This window comes from Octopus bimaculoides, chromosome 4 (assembly GCF_046866305.1).
Source record: "Octopus bimaculoides isolate indiv1 chromosome 4, ASM4686630v1, whole genome shotgun sequence".
NCBI lineage: Eukaryota > Metazoa > Mollusca > Cephalopoda > Octopoda > Octopodidae > Octopus > Octopus bimaculoides.
The window spans coordinates 52,239,954-52,258,434 of NC_142931.1; the positions used below are offsets into that span (position 1 = coordinate 52,239,954).

The 18,481-nt window shown below is 36.2% G+C and overlaps 1 protein-coding gene and 1 long non-coding RNA gene across 3 annotated transcripts in view; one reads left to right on the plus strand and one right to left on the minus strand.

The window, feature by feature from the left end:
* Nucleotides 1–1,069: 1,069 nt before the first annotated feature.
* On the plus strand, nt 1,070–4,937 carry LOC149136042 (uncharacterized). The gene is made up of 2 exons (XR_016241494.1): nt 1,070–3,057; nt 4,766–4,937. It is a non-coding gene; the product is annotated as an uncharacterized LOC149136042 (long non-coding RNA).
* Nucleotides 4,938–7,846: 2,909 nt separating this feature from the next.
* The window catches only part of LOC106870193 (uncharacterized), a 32,846-nt gene continuing 22,211 nt past the window's right edge, over nt 7,847–18,481 (minus strand). For both annotated transcript variants that reach the window (XM_089350700.1, XM_089350699.1), the window contains 5 exons: nt 16,488–16,782; nt 15,049–15,189; nt 13,502–13,668; nt 11,661–11,814; nt 7,847–7,987 (listed from right to left, as the gene is read on the minus strand). In XM_089350700.1, coding sequence (XP_089206826.1) covers nt 7,941–7,987; nt 11,661–11,814; nt 13,502–13,668; nt 15,049–15,189; nt 16,488–16,782 — 804 coding nt within the window. In that variant the 3' untranslated portion in view covers nt 7,847–7,940. The remainder of the gene's footprint in view (nt 7,988–11,660; nt 11,815–13,501; nt 13,669–15,048; nt 15,190–16,487; nt 16,783–18,481) is intronic.

Genomic DNA, 18,481 nt, shown 5'->3' on the forward strand with positions numbered 1-18,481 from the left:
AGCTGGCAGAAACGTTAGCACGCCGGGCGAAACGCTTAGCGATATTTCGTCTGTCTTTATGTTCTGAGTTCAAATTCCGCCGAGGTCGACTTTGCTTTTCATCTATTCGGGGTCGATAAATTAAGTAACAGTTACGCACTGGGGTTGATGTAATCGACTTAATCCCTTTGTCTGTCTTTGTTTGTCCCGTCTATGTTTAGCCCCTTGTGGGCAATAAAGAAATAAGAAACGTTAGCACGTCGGGCGAAATGCTTAGCGGTATTTCGTCTGTCTTTACGTTCTGAGTTCAAATTCCGCCGAGGTCGACTTTACCTTTCATCTTTTCGGGGTCGATAAATTAAGTACCAGTTGCGTACTGGGGCTGATCTAATCGACTGGCCCGCTCCCCAAAAATTTCGGGCCCTTTGCCTAGAGAAGAAACGAATATTTTGGTTGAACGTGTATGTATAGTTGAGAAGCTTGCTCGCCAGTCATGTGATGTTGGCTTCAATCCTATTGCTCAGCATATGTCTTCTACTATAGCCCCGGCGAGCGGACCAAAGGATTTGGTAGATAGAAAGTGAAAGAAACCCGTCGTGTATGTATATATATATATATATATATATATATATATATATATATATATATATATATATAAATGGAGCAAAACGCATATAAACAAAAGTTCCTTTAATTCCTACATATGTTTCAAAATATATGTGCACTCTACTCCAAAGAAGTAAGAGGTGCTGGAATTGCACATATATTCATCGTCAGTGAACCAACATATAGAAGCAAGACAAATGCGAAATGATAAGGTTACGTACGAGTTATAATATTATATGGCCAATTAAGTGACCGTTAGAAACAAGAACTCTGGTTTACATAGAGTTATAACGCTATACTAAAGGTTTAAATTAAATTATTAAAATAGGGGAAGGAAAAATGGATCACAGTAAAGTAAACAAAATCTGTAAGCTATAAGCTAAACAAGATGTGGAGGAAGGGAGAGAATCCAGAGAGTTCATCGTATATAATAATTTCTCCTATTTAAAGCTGTATTTGACTATGGTACGTCCATAGCAATCAGCACACTTACAGTCTGTATCACCAGTCTTGAGTTCTTATCTTGCTCAGCATATCACTCTACTGTTCCGAAACGTGCAACCAGATGAACATTCACCGTCAGGCATCTATCATACTCTGAACGTCTTGCTTCTCTTGGCATGGACACATAAAAGCTCCAACATCTGACTTGGTATACACCCACAAGATTATCCACCATCTTTCCAACAACAACCTTGGGCACCTTTCTGAATTTCATGTCTAACACAAGGGAACATGCTTACAAAATCAAAAAACGATACAGTACCTATGACATTTTTTCACGCTCAGAATTGCTGAAGCATGGAATAATCTACTTGCATCAGTTGTCAGCTGTCGAGACACTACATCCATCAAAACTTCCTTGCTTCATGAAATTCGCCAACAGTACACCTGATTCTCCCACCCCTGTTTCTTCCTTTCTTTTTTTTTTTCTTGGTGTTATAATTCTAATAGTGAAGATGCAATCTAACAACCGAAGAATCGCGATTTCAACCTAGCGCAGGATCTCGTCATTCCCCTCCAGTGAAACCAGAAGCACAATATCTCAGTCAGACTGAGAGAATAAATTTTACAGGTTAGTTCTCTAAGAAATTCGCAAATACATTGCAGAAAACATCCTATATATAGAATTACTTTCGTATACAGAATAAATTTGTGTGCTGATTGCTATGAGCAAGGATGATACTAGACTCCCAGTGCTTGGTTTGGAATCGCCCTTGGTTTTGAAATGTGATAAAAATAAAATACAACACGGCCTTACTTGTTTACTGCTATAACTCTAAGTGATAGAGCCAATCTGCAGCCTCTCGGCAAGCTGGGAAAGACAACCAAATCTCCTCAATATACGCCCTACCGTATGAAAAAGAAGGGAAATCAACGAATGATGTTCTCCTGGATATGCTATACCGGGGTGAAGGGCGAAATAGTCGTGGCTGGAATACCTTTGCTCAAAGATTTACTCCAGTCAGAAATGATCTGAATCTAAACAAAAGCAACTACAAGATGGACAGGAATATCAACCAGTGATAACGAATCACAAACATTTGTCTTCTATTCCAACTTTTCCAATATGTTTTTGTCTTTATTTTTCCACTTTTTCTTTCTCTTTATCTTCTTAAAAACTTCTAGTGGTTCCGAAATGGTTGTAAAGAGCCAAAGCCAACTTATCTATTTTTTTAAGAAGTTAAACAGACCAGTAACAGAGTTGTTCTTATAGAGGAAGCTAATCCATCAGAAATAACAAATTTTCTGTATTGGAAAACTTACTCTTCACTGTAAGCTAACTGCAAAAACACAATTGTAAACACAATTATACAGCCCTACTTCTTTTGTATTGGTGAGCTGTTTATCATCATGATACCGACCTGTACCGTCTTTGATTTGAAGCACCGAAAGTTTGTATAATCAAGGAGAAAACACAATGCCTAGATTACTGTATGATTCAAGTTTAGGTGAAAGAACCTAAAAGCTTTTAGTAACGGAAGTTCAGTTCACTGATACTTTGGAAATGATATGAACGTCACAAGACCAAATGTTTATATCATATCCTTAAAATATGCAATATTTGTGTCTGGTTAGAAATAAAACCGATAATTTCACGTAGAACTCGAATTAAAATAATATAAACGTGTCACAGAAGCATTCATATAAATTCACATCAAGAAATGTTCAAGATCTCGTCTACTTTTAAAAAGTTCAGATCGAGACATTTATACACTTGAATTAGAACTGACACAATGTCGAACGATTATTTGTTGATGCTAAATCATTTTGAATACCCTTCCTCTTTCTTGCGGTATAATTCTAACCGAACTAAGAAGCGTAAAAAGATGAGAAAGCGAAATTTCAGTTATATGTATAGAAAATTCCTTAGCTACGCAAGACAGAGGAGTTGGATTTTATTCTACATTCGAGTTTTCTTGTGCTCAGTCTGTATTTTTGGATTTTTTTGTTCCTTGAATTTTTCGTTAAGTAAGTCAACCCTTTAAATATTTTAACTTGTTGGGTTTTACCTCTAACTTCTTATTTACTCGTGTAAATTGACAGCCAGTATCAGTAGAGTGTGAAGGCAGCGAGCTGACAGAATAGTTAGCACCCCGGACAAAATGCTTAGCGGCATTTCATCCGTCTGTATTTTCTGAATTCAAATTCCGCCGAGGTCGACTTTGTCTTTCATCCTTTCGGGGTCGATAAAATAAGTACGAATTAAGCACTGGGGCGTTTTATGTCAAAATTTGAAACCAATATCAGTAGAGTGTTGTAAAAAATTGATTGACGTTTTTATTTTTAATAAAATAAATTTTTGTACGATGATTGAACTGTTCTCCATATATCGATATTTGTTTTATTTATTAAGGTGGAAAGAAATACAAAATCTATTCTAGCTGGATGTATATTTGTAAACACAGAAAAGTCTAAGGCATTTATTTAACCTTGAGTTTTACGTCTCTACCAACTGGACTGTCATTACAAATGCATAAATCATTAGAAGTATAAAGGAACTTAAAGTAAGGCCGTAATGTTCAATTTTTAAGAATTGTTGTTTTTGAGTTCCATGACAAACCATGAACATACTGTCTATAATCAAAAGCATTCTAGTCACAACCTGCTCGTATTTTAAGCATTATGTACCTCGAACTGCATTCTATATGTCAATGTTTAAGACGCTGGATGCGATTTGCAGGAGGAGGTTTGGCTGCTGTTTCTGACAGATTGAATGATCGCAAGTAAGCGATCATTAATGTAGGTAAGTGTTACCGGGAATAGAAATCGCTTCCATGTATTCCATATAAATACAACCTTTGCTTACACTTCTCAGCAACTTATGTAGTTGAACGGTAGAGTTAAAATTGTGATCTTTCTCAATTTGAATTTTATATATCAGCTTATATGACTCTACTTGATCTCTGAAATGATCGACTAATTCACAAGGTAGGTCATGGTTTATTCATTTTTGTTGCTTTGTCTCGTTCTTTCGGGCATATTTTTCCTCTTCTTAAAGCAGCTATTCCAAATATCAGCCAGTATGTCAAAATTGAGAAAAGTTATGCTTCTGATTATTTTTGCGGCTGAGTTTGTGATCGAACATCAACATGCTATTACAAGCTTTATATATATATATATATATATATATATATATATATATATATATATATATATAATGTAGAATTGATTACCTTCCATTCCAGTGAATTCTTATGAGCTGATGTGTTACCTGCTGATCTTATTAGAAGTGCTTTACAGCAATAATCTGTGATAGAAATTTAGTCAATGCTAACAATTGAAATTGAACGAAAAATCATGAAACTGCAGATATTATTTATTAAAACTTATATATCTCTCTGTAATGAACGTCATAGAGCTAATAAAGTGTGCGTAAAATAACGCAAGTGGTTTTAGTTCTTGTTGACATGGGTTCACTTCTCTTATTCGACTGGTGCACTTAAAACAAAAATGGTATTGATTATAGTAATACCTCATATCTTTAGAGAATGATAAGGCTTTTGGACCTGGTGAAGAGCAATTTATATTTCTACTTGTGTTGTTTTTTATTCAAATGTCGATAGTTCTCTTTATGAACAATCCTATCTCAATGATTGAGTAAGATAATTATTTGTTAACATACTACTTCGTGATATTTCCTTTACTTTTCACTCTTTCTTTTTCATTTTTCTTGCAGCTGATTTGCAGTCCTTATTAGAGTGTGGTGCTCCAAAAGATTTTGTTTTTGCCGCCCTGTGTTTCCTGTGGAGTTATTCAATAAAGTTTCACAGAAGTTGATTAACTTCAGAATAGTAAAGACTTTCTCCATACCAAATGATATTATTACTTCCCTAGTTTAACATTATTCGTTTGTAGCACAATTCAGAGACATAACTGTACACCGCTTTCATGGACTTCCCGTTAAAGAATTGAGTGTTTGGTTTATTTTACTACTACACTTAAATAAATTAATAATTTTAACTACTGTGTATTATTTAATGTAAGGTTATCAATAAATGTTTAAACAAATGTATGGCTGCATTTGTTTCGCAACAATAAATCGTGAGGATGGCAGTATCAAACTGCTTCATTCACACAAATACCAGTTGCAAAAAGAATACCATACCAGCATTGCTAGCGTTGCCCTTGCATGGCCATAGACCACTGGCTAAAACTATGGAGAGTAATCATTATTAACTTCAGTAACTTGAAAAGAATCAGAAAACGGTCAATGTATTAATGTTGTTGATTTTTTTCATTTTTTTTTTTTTAATTATAGACACAAAGTCATACATTTATAAGAAAAGGGTGTATTCGATTGCACCACTTCGGTGGTGTTATTGGTTATGCCCTGTTATTGGTGAAGGAGAGCTGAAAGCTACTGTTAATCTACAACTATATGCTGCAATGTATGGAGATGGATTTCTTTTTCTTCTTGTAAATGTTGAGGAAAGTAGAAGTGTGATGGAAACAATGTTTTACAATAAACACTATTTTATCTTGCTGGAGTGGACCACTTTTTATCATTCCGGCGTACATTAAAACAAATACATTTTAGTGTCTAGGTCGCAAATGAATGTCGATAAAAAAAACTCTAGCTGTGACCGTCTCGTCATTTTCAGACTCAATATGCGATGTGTCCTTTAAGACACCTTATAAGGTGTTATATGAAAAAAATTTAGCTGTTATTTTCGTAGATCAAGCGACTGGATAGTTTTCTTTAGTAGCTAGTACAATCGTTATCAACATCCAATGTGCCGTTGCCATCAGAGGGCATTTGCTTTGCAATATTTGGGGTTAATGGTCTATGAGTTGCTACTGGACTGGGGCAATGTGAAATGTCATATCTTACCCAAAGACACAACGCATCGCCCGGTTCGCTAATTGAATGAAACTACCTTATGATCGTGAGCCCAATAGTCTAAGCGCTGAGGTCACGTATCTGTACATGGATAGTATAAAAACTAGTAACATACTAAACATCATTTCCTGTAAGTCCATGACTTTACGCGGTTACATGCAACGTATTAGGACTAATCATGTTATTAATACTCCAAACGAGAGTATTAATGGTTCGTATCTTCTCACTGCCGCTTTGCAATGTTTAAGAAACCAGATGCTTTATAATTTTTAACAGCTTGACGTTCAAATCTTTCTAGGATCAGTGAAGACTTACTTTCCTACTTGATTTAACCGACCCATCTTCTTTCCGAGAAATGAATGTCCTAGTAAAACAAATCTCCATTACTTAAAATTACTATTATTATAAATTTGGTTGAATTATAATATTTTTATAAGCCATTTAAAATAACACACAAAAACCGTTAGATTCACTTCAACATTTAAATCTTTGTGTGTTATTTTAAATGGCTTATAAACACCTTCCACACTGCAATTGTTTTCGTTCCAGCACACGATCTCAGACCAGGTCACTTGCTATGCAAGTACATCTCCGCGAATATAATATTTTTTGCTCAGCAAAAATTTCATCAGCAGTAAATAATATTAAAAGATGTTCATAACTGGAACATCTTGAGTTATACGTTTATTCAATCACAAACAAAGAATTCAAACGAAAGTGATCACCTTATTTGCATTTTCAGCTGTTATCTAGGATTCTAGCTATCAGGCTTAAGGATGTACTTAACATTAGCGTTTTAAATTTTTGAATCGGCAAGAAACACAGATGAGGGCAGCGGCATCAAACTTCCTCATTGACCAAATGCCACATATCAGAGGAGGTTTCAACTAACGGTGCAGCTCAGTCAACGATGGTGTCCCAGCATGACCGCAGCTTTGAAGCTGAAACATTTTAATGAATTTAAAGAATATATATATATATATATATATATATATATATATATATATAAGAGAAAGAGCCATTATAGAGTTATATCTACATTTAGTTTTGTAAGATTAAGTCCTGTGATTAAACTAGAAGGTATTTCCGGTAACAGAGAATGACTGGTTTCGTTTTGTTTTAACAACTTATCAGTGTGACTCAGTATACATACAAATATATTACAGATTAGAAGCGCTAAGTATGTACAAATATAAACTTGTTACCATATTTTTCTTATACTTGTTTCATTTATTTGACAGCAGCCATGCTGGAGCACCGCCTTTAGTCGAACAAATCGACCCCAGGACTTAGTCTTTGTAAACCTAGTACTTATTCTATCGGTCTCTTTTACCCAGTTACTAAGTTGCGGGGACGTAAACACACCAACATCGGTTGTCAAGCGATGGTGGGCGAACTAACACAAACACACACACACACATTACACACATATATGTATATGCATGTATATGTAAAATGTGTATATATATATATATATGTGTGTGTGTGTATTTATATATAGGTACATATACCTTTCAGTTTCCTTCTACCAAATCCACTCACAAGGCTTTGGTCGACTCGAGGCTATAGTAGAAAACACTTGGCCAAGGTGCCACGCAATGGGATTGAACCCGGAAACACATTGCTGGGAAGCAAGCTTCTTACAACATAGCCACTCCTGCGGCTATTGTTTACATTTTAAAAAGTAAACTTTCCGCTATAATCCCTCACTGGAGAAAGGTAGGCGAATCTTGATGATATGTGCAATAACAACGAAAATGGTCGATTCAGTCTTTACTCCATGATCCGGAAAAGCCCCGTGGTGAAACCATGCGACATAACTTTCACAGCTAGGCTATACTAAATTGACGGATAGGAAATTACGCACAGACGCTTTCTGCAGGGAAAACTAATTAAGTTAGTTAACACATTTAATAATTCTTTTTTTTTTTTTGCAACATTGATTTTTCATTGTTTCAATTAATCCTTGATTTTTGTTTCTTCCACTGTTTTATTGCTTCTTCTTTCAATCTTAAGAATTACTTCTGTTACGCATCATATTTTGGACATTATGGAAATCTAAAATAAAAAGATTAAAAAAAAGAACATCATCATTAAGGTGATGCTCCAGTATGGATGCAGTCAAATGACTGAAACAAGTAAAAGAATAAAGAATTATTAATAATGTCAATATTGTTGGAAAATCTTCATTAACAATGGTATTTCCTGATTGGCACTGTTGGCACTCCGTCGCTTACGATGTCGAGGGTTCCAGTGAAATTAACGTGCAAATGGCTGAGCACTCCACAGACACGTGTACCCTTAACGTAGCTCTCGGGGATATTCAGCGTGACACAGTGTGACAAGGCTGACCCTTTGAATTACAGGCACAACAGAAACAGGAAGTAAGAGTGAGAGAAAGTTGTGGTGAAAGAGGACAGCAGGGTTCGCCACCATCCCCTGCCGGAGCCTCGTGGAGCTTTAGGTGTTTTCGCTCAATAAACACTCACAACGCCCGGTCTGGGAATCGAAACCGCGATTCTATGACCGCGAGTCCGCTGCCCTAACCACTGGGCCATTGCGCCTCCTTCATGATTGGATACCACAGTATAAGAGCTAATCTCTACAGAGGAATCAATAAGGCAGTTTCATCATAACTGCTCTATTTGCTAAAGACAACAGACAAACCTCCCTCAAATCACACCCTACTATCCTAAAAAGGAAGCTTGTTACCGGTATACACAAATATGAGATGGTCATGGATGTAACAAGTTTTACTTAAATAGGGCTGACCTAGGATTCAAAAGCAACTGCAACAACAACAAACTCTCTTCAGTAAACAGCAGCAGCAAAGTAAAATTGACGAGTTTTTAGTCTGCAATACTGACTATAACGGTTGAGGTGAACGTTCTTTGTGTGCGCGTGTGTGTGTGTGTGTGTGTGTGTGTGTGTGTGTGTGTGTGTGTGTGTGTGTGTGTGAGTATGTGTGTGTAAAACGCGCGCGCATGTGTGTGTGCGGTGAAAACTTCCTGGATTTTGGTAAAAGAAAATACAGGAGGATCAGTTAATTATAGTTTTATTAAATATATTCCCCTCTCAGATTCACACACTTTTTGCAGCGGACCCTCAATTTTTCCAAACTTCGCAAAAGAACTCAGTAAGTTGGGCCTCCAGCCAGACCGTTCACGAGGAGGTTTTCAGCACTCCTTATATATATATATATATATATATATATATATATATATATAATACAAATAAATGAGTATGTGCATATATACGTACATGTATGTACATACCTACATCTACATGTATATATAGATGCATATCTGGGTACAGGACGCTGCAAAAAACATGGACAAAATGATAAACAGAGTACAGAAAACACACAGGCCACATAGAGAACATTTCCTTCATCAGCTGCCACCATTCTAAAACTAAGCGTTTCGAAGTGTTAGGGCAGGACGCATCGTTAGAATGACTCTTCCCACGGACCACAAATTAAATTTGTACCATGGAGGAATGTAGTGGCGGACAGAAAACAAGACAGGAAAACGAAACAGTGAGAATAAACAAAAAAGGCTATACGGCCGGATGTGAAAAAATGTGTAAACTGAACGCTGTGAAGCAACGTACTGGAAGGAAGTAGGACAAAGAATGTTTGTGTGCGTGCTTGGCGATAGCCTTGATAAAAAAGGAAGTAGTGGCTGGACACATGTGACCAGCGAGGAGTAAGGAGAAAGAGTGGTAGAGGGAGAAAAAGGGGAGGAAGTAGAATATAGGTGAGCAACGAGAGACAGGGAGGAAAAGAGAGAAATATAGTAGTAACAGAAGGAAGAACGAGAGGGGGAGAAAGATACAAAGATAAATAGAGTCGTGTCAGAAATGTAAAGTTCAAAACTTACTTGCAGGGATGACGCGGGTGTTCGATCATGTAATACAAATAATAAATGGGTATATGCATATATACGTACATTTATGTACATACCTACAGGATAGGTCATTCAGAGTTTTCTTCCAGACTATATATATATATATATATATATATATATATATATATATATATATATATATATATATATATATATCTTAATATATAAATCTGAAATTGTGTATTTGTGTGAAGCCTTTTTGAAAGTTTATAGAAGTCCACATTTTCCACTTTTTCGTAAAAATGTTTACATCAATGGAAATTTTCTCGATCTGAACTTTCCAGTGCAGTAATTAGATTTTTAAAATTCCGTTTACTTTGTGTGATTTAAGGGAGATTTGGCTGTCGTTTCTAGCAACATTTATATTCCTTCCCTTCTCCCTGTACCGGCGTTGTTATAGGGAGTAAGAGTAAAAGAGGGAGAGGGAGAGAGAGAGAAAGTGATACATACAAAGTCATAGATTAACTTGGTTACATTTTACACTCTTACTTCTTCTTCCTCTCTCTAATATAATACCTTTCCTCTACCTCTAACATATTTTTCATAACATAGAAACGTAAAAACACACACGACCACACATTCCTGATCTGTGACAACAACATACACATAAACACATACACAATTCAACATTATAGATATAAGATTTAGTTTCTGTGTTTCTTATATAAACACGTGCACGCATTGCTATTTTATAACTGTCTTCCGTTCTCTCTTTCTCTCTCTTCATTGCTACCATCTCTATTCCTTTCTCCCCCCCTCTCTCTCTTCCTCTTCTCTCTCACAAAACATTCACTACAATATAACTCATGTTCGTCAATGTTTGGTAAATATACCACGATTTTCACTAGGGTGTTAGGGTTCGGGTTTTAGGGTTAGGGTTTAGGGTTAGGATTAGGGTTAGTGTTACGGTTAGGTTTAGGGTTAGGGTTGGGTAATCGTGCGGGTGTTAATCTGAAAAATTACAGATATGTGAAAAGTACCGACCCTGCCATCTATTATAACTTTTGTTCTGTTTAATATATACATAGATTATGCCTCCAAAGAAGAGAGTTTGCTGGGGAAAGAAAGCAACTAGTTTAAAATGACAGCAACAGACTGCAGCAATTCACCACATTCCAGAAGCTACTTTGAACATAATGCAAAATGGTGCATCAACATCTTCTGCCTAATCTGATAGAATTCTGGCAAAACTGTGTAGCAACAGATCGCCAGCAATTGCTTCATCAGAAATTGCCATCCTACCTCCTACTAAAAGGGATTACCCTACTATATATATAATCAGGGCAGCGCAAAAAGTTGTTTTGCACAAGCATTTCTACAGCCAATTAGACGGATGAAATTTACGTACGCTTAATAATGTTACGCCTTCAGACTTTCACTATTAATTTCATCGTCTTTTGAATTATGAACATATTTACATCATACGGGTTTTTCCGTTGTAAGGCTTTCTTTTTTAGTTGATTTTCACCTAGCAAGACTTATCGTAGAAGGCGTAATAAGTCACACCCGGACAAGGTCGGGTTATACTGCTAGTATATATATAAAGATAAGATCGTTATTTAAAATACTGATCTTATCAAGTGGCCAGCATGGGAATAAAAAACTCAAACGGTAATAATTATTATAAAAATTATAATTTGGGGTATCTAAGAGATACCACCATGCTTCAAGTAGCAGTCAAAACCTTGACTCTAAAACCACATTAAATGTTCATGTTAAAGGATTCAGCAGCTTTTTCAGAATGTAGGGTGGGAGAACTGGTAGTATAAAAATCTTTCACTTTTGCGTCATTAAGATATGAAATAAAAATGAAAAAAACTAACTTTGTGTATGAAACTTCTCAATATGTTTTCCGAAAGCCAGACTGTCATACTCCACTGGTCCATTCCGAAGCGTCCAAACAGTAATTGGTGGCCCGTTTTTCTTACTTCTCCCACAAATCACTTGTCCTCCAGCACTCAGGCTTATTGCAGACGGCTTTGGAAACAAACACAAGAACAATCGTGAAGAGGAAGAGGAGTTGGTAAATAGCAATAAAAATTTATTACCTCCGTGCATAGACACAAGATACCACATACCCACACACACACACATACATACACACACATTCGCACGCATACATACACACATATATACATACACATACACACACGCATACATACATACATAAATAAATACATATATGCATACATACGCACACACGCATACATACATATATACATACATACACACACGCACGCATACATACACACACGCACGCATACATACACACACGCACGCATACATACACACACATGCATACACACACATATGCACGCATACAAACATACGCACATACGCACGCGCGCACACAACCGCCACATCTGGAGCTCTCAGTTCCCGATGAAATCGTAGGAGCCTCGTCATGACATAGATATCTAAACGTTGTGGATTCCATTTCTCTCCAAATCTAAATACAACCGATTTGTTTTTCCATAAAGAAAAGAAAGATCGCTCCCGGTACTGTATTAGTACTTAAGCAGTGTCCCGAAATAATGAAGGGCAAAGCTGACCACAGAAGGATTTGAACCTAGATCGCAGAGAACCAGAACAAATGCTAAAAGGTATTCTATTCGCGATGCTCTTACAATTCTTTGTACTAACATCCTTGATCACTGAGAGATGGATGAAAAAAAGACTAGAATCACGGCAGGAACTGCACAAAATAATCCTTTCTGCCCTATGCACAGGCCTGAAATTTGAGGGGAGGGGACTATCTAAATATATCGACCCCAGTGTTTCATTGGTACTTAATTTACCGACACCGAAAGGATGAAAGGCAAAGTCGACTTTGGAACTCAGAATGTAGCGACGGGTGAAATACCGCTAAGCATTTCATCCAGCGTGCTAACGATTCTGCCAACTCGCCACCTTAGGAACTGAACAAAAATAAAGAATGACGTCGTGGCACCCCGTCGGTTACGACGACGAGGGTTCGAGTTGATCCGATCAACAGAACAGCCTGCTTGTGAAATTAACGTGCAAGTGGCTGAGCACTCCACAGATACGTGTACCCTTAACATAGTTCTCGGGGAGATTCGTGATCGACAGAACAGCCTGTTCGTGAAATTAACGTGCAAGTGGCTGAGCACTCCACAGACACGTGTACCCTTATTTCTCGGGGAGATTCAGCGTGGCACAGAGTGTGACAAGGCTGGCCCTTTGAAATACAGTTACAACAGAAACAGGAAGAAAGAGTGAGAAAAAGTTGTGGTGAAAGAGTACAACAGGGTTCGCCACCACCCCGTGCCAGAGCCTCGTGAAGCTTTAAGTGTTTTCACTCAATAAACACTCACAAAGCCTGGCCTGGGAATCGAAACCGAGATCCTACGACCGCGAATCCGCTGCCCACTGGGCCATTGCGCCTCTACAATGATAGATGTATATAGCTGTTCGTATTTTGTCCAACGTTCTATTGTATCTATTTTGATGAATTATCGTTTTCACACCGCACGGAAACCACGTTTAATGGGAACGACATAGTTTATTTGAATCAACCATAGTAAGACAATGTACATTTATAAAATTTTGGCCCTGGTTGACAGGGAGTGATAAACTAAAGAAAGCAGTATTACAAAATATTCTGTGGTGTTTCTTTTTTTTCCACTTAAGATAGTCTTCTTACCTTTTCGTCTAGTTTGATAGTCGCCAGATTTTCAAAGGTATCACTTCTCCAAAGACAAAAGACCACCTCTTCGTTAGAGTAAGAAAGTAGATAACAATGATGAGCATTTGGTATAACGATGGTTGAAATGTTGCTGTGATGTTGTTCTAGACGTTTGAACAGACAACCTAGATAAAACAGTGACTTTTAGAATTAGTACCAGACTTAAATAATTTGGAGTTAATCGATAAAAACAAATACTATCACTCTACTTCGCTAGATGATATGATAAAATAGATAATAGTGACATCGATTTAATTACGCATGCTCAAAGAACTCTGCTCTTTGACAAAGATTCGACCTGGTTGAAAAAGACATCCCACAGATCCATTTGGTCTTAGTATAGGATCGTTTGATAACACAGATTTGTGATCTCGCCGACTTATGTATGTATGTATGTATGTATGTATGTATGCATGCATGCATGTATGTGTGTGTGTGTATGTATGTGTACATACAAGACTTATAAAGTAAGAAATTTCCCATGTAAAACATTGGATTAAGTAGAGATGATGAGCTGGTCGTTTCACAACACGCCAATGAGCATATACGAGAAACTTTTAAAAAAGACTTTATTACCACAATTAAACATTCCGACCTATGTATAACCATTACTACGAACCGTAATCTCGTAAAGTACTTAAATATCACCCTAAATTTTATCACAGATAAATGTACATCTTATAGAAAACCAAACTAAAAAGCTACTCAGTAACATTAATAGAAAGTTTTCTCATAAATCTTAAACTTTTACATCCAAGAGAAACCAGACACCTCTAACAGAAGGACTGAAAAGATGTTGTGCCTTTATTATTACATCGGGTAAATACGCATGACTAGAAGCTACGCGTATGTTCTCAAACGTCATACATATATGGGATTTCTTTGTTACTAATCTTATATTACCCGCAGATTGTTTGAAGAGACTCAAGCATGAAACCATCACTAACGACTATATATATATATATATATATATATATATATATATATATATATATATATATATTATTTGTGTATTAAGGCTATCATTGGTTTCATGTTAAGAAAAATATCTTAATATCTTAACAATTTTTCATATGGAGACGAACGCCATTCCACCATGTTATCGGCTTGAAGAAATTGTTAAGGTATTAAGACATTTTTCTTAGCATGAAACCAAAGGTAACTTTAATATACAAATAAAGAAATTTTATCCACCAATGCAGTGTTGAACACTCATTCTCATACTTCGACATTTACATACAAATGTGTTCGTGCGCCCGCGAGTGTGTGTGTAATTAAAAAGTAATTAAGTGTCTTACAAGTTTATGATTTCTATCATTGAAACATGGCTATATTTTTAGGGTAAAGATGCAGTGGATATAATCATTCTCAATACTTGGCTGGTGCTAATTTTAGCGACCTCCAAAATCAAACATGAAATACGAATAACTTTAACTGAATACCACAAGGTACCCAGTTCGGCATGCAACTGTTCTGCCCATTCACTACTTTTTGTCTCATATTACCTGATTTAACCGAGAATATTCTTATCACGTTGTCTTTATGATTAGATAAAACGGATTGGTCATCTGATAAGAAGGAGGCTGATTTCACATGAGAGTTCGCTTCAAGGTACTCGTGGTCAACCAGCATACACTGTACATTGCCTGCAAGACAAATGAATAAATAAGGTGGGAACACATCAATAAAATCATAGAAAAATACGGCTAAATAAGAGTCCCTTTTCAGAGTTTCTCTCGAATAACTCAAGTTCAATATTGTTGCAATCTTGCTGAAATAATAGCCCCTTAGCAAGCAAACACGCCTGAACAGGATAAGCTACCCCTAATTTGCAGAAAAAAGTGTTGGCGGCCAGCTATGAGACTCATAATATTATCCTACGTTTGAGAATTTAAAAATCACTTCATTAACTTTCTAAGACATCTCAACGGCTCTAAAAGCAAACTTCGTTTGTTTGTTTACGTTTATCGTAATTTAAATTTAACAAGGTTAGAAATTTTACAACCGGTTGTAACCCATCAAACCTAACCTTCATGGAAGGGATTTGGATGTAAATGATAAAAAGCGAAACGAAGTACAAAGTCGACCTCGATTGGGTTTGAACTTAGAATGGAAAGGGGAATTACAAAATGCTGGAAAGCATGATATCCAGGGTTCTAACGACCCTTTCAATTCATTGCACACTTAAAATGTTATCCTCATTATTATTTTTAAGAGAAATATTGTATTGGCAATTTGGTAGGAAGGAATTCAATTAAATAACCCAATACCAGTATGTGACTAGTATTTATTTTATCAACCCGGGAAGGCTAAAAGCTAAAGTCACGAACGATAACTCAAAACGTAAAATGCGTATAACTCAATACTGCAAGAAAGTGGGTGTTGTGATAGCAAATGATAATTATATTTGCTGTTGATTGTATAATCTTTATATCAGTAGTGGGAAGTCAGGGTGCCCATACTGGAGGATTAGTCTGGTAGTGGTGGTCTTGGTAGCGGTGGTTTTGAAAGTGGTGATTAGCCTAGCCCACCTCGGATTAAGAAAAAGCGTTTCAACCAGGACTATTCAGTCTTTATTTTATGTTATGTTTCACTTATCATGTGTTTAGGATCACATTTTCCAGGTTGTTCTTTTGTTTTGATAGTAGGATGTAATTTATGTAAGATTCGGTTATTGTTTCCATCTGATCGAAAGACTACGAAGAAGCTCCTTCACTGCATGCTGAGAATACTAAAGAAGAAGAAGAAGAAGAAGAAGAAGAAGAAGAAGAAGAAGAAGAAGAAGAAGAAGAAGAAGAAGAAGAAGAAGAAGAAGAAGAAGAAGAAGAAGAAGAAGAAGAAGATCATCATAATCATCATCATCATCATCATCATCACGACGGCGATGATGACGACAGAAAACATGACAAAAACTGTAGAAAAGGAAGCCAGTAAATTAACTCACCATGTTCAATGTCCCACACAACAGCATGACTAAAATATTGCATTTGTCCTCCGTTTAGAAACCTTTCCACGAGAATGATCATGGCCGAACCATCGTCTGTTACTTGACGGTACCAAGTTACATTCTTAAGAAAAGCACGACTGCCTTCGACATCAAATGACTTCAGTATTTGTAAGATAGTGTAATTCATTAGATCAATGATATAGACAACGTTGTTTATGTCATCTTGGTCAATAAAGACCAGACCTACGTTGTGGCCCTTAGCGCTATCGTTGTTGCTGTTGTAGTTGTTAGCCTGAAAGAAATATGAACTAAAATCACTTTTATTTTCGCATGAAAGCGGTGACGGCGGCGGTGACAATGTTGCTGACTTTATGTCGAAAAGTGGTCTTGGGGATAAGATTCAATTTATTACATCCTCTAAAAGAACTGAGTAAATTTAGCGTAAATTCTAGACATAAACATACAAAACAACTCTTTCACTCAAGCATAAAAATTATTGCAAGTAAACGAATAAGTGGTAATATTTGTATAATCCTATCTAAAATGATTAACCACAGTGATAATGTAACTAGCACTAGGTCTACGAATAAAGAAAATTAAAACCCTGATATTACCATAAACAAAACGGATAAATTTACAGATAGTCAAAAAAGTTTAATAAAACAAAAAGCAGAATTTACTGAATCTAAATCTCTTAAGACTGAATATGCAACTAAAAACGGGGTTAGAAACTGTAATAAAATAAAATATATTTTTTAAAAATCTAATAATAATTCCGGTATGCGGAATTCTTGACTGGTAGCACTTGCATGTGCAAGTTGTTTGCAAGACACATAAATTCTAACTTAGAAGGTAGGAAAAGAAATACCATAATCTATTTTGACATATCTAAAACTGAATACCCTAGCAACACATCTTCAAATAGACTCACAAAGACTACGACATATCCGTTAGGCTATTGGGGACATAAGCAAACCAACACCTGTTGTCAAGCCGTGGTGGACAAGGATAAACACACACACACTCACACACAAATATATACATACATATGTGTATGCATACACACACACACACACACATATATGATGGATTCTCCCGTCGTTAGACGACGTATGAGGGATCAACAATTTCTTACCGAACAACCACACAGATGGTTTGTTTATAGTGATCAAATGTTCGTGTACACATAAGCTCAGTCCCTCCATCAGATCGATATTACCTGTACAGATGCAACAGGTGCCACATGTCAGATGTCGAAATGATCGCAGAAATGAAGTGCTTTGCTCAAGAACACAATGCAATGCCCAGTCTGGGAATTGAACCCACGATCTCGCAATCGGGAGTGCAACACCTTAACTACTAAGCCATATATATACATATACACATACATACATATATATATATATATATATATATATATATATATATATATATATATATATATATATATATATATATATACATACATATACATATATATATATATATATACTTATACACATATATATACTTATACACAAATATATACTTATACATATACAAAATATACTTATACATATACAATATATATATATATATATATATATATATATATATATATATATATATATATATATATATACACACACACATATGCATGGTTTCTTTCACTCTCGTTTACCAAAGCTACTCACAAGGAAGTGGTCAGCCCGAAGCTATAGTAGAAAACATTTACCCAAGGTGCCACGCAGAGGGATTGGACTGTGAACCATGTGATCAGGAAAAAAATCTCATTATTAAACTTCTTTACCACATATCTACTCCAGGCATTCCGACCAGCTGTCTTGTTCTAGTCTGTTACATTTAAATCTCAACAGTCCAGAGGAACTGGACTAATGAGATTTAAATGTTTTTGTCAGAAACACAATTCAGTAAATCAACATAAGAACTCTCCTATCCTTCGGTTGATAGTTCGTGACTTTTCGTTTAGGCGGCTACGATTCCCTTAGAGT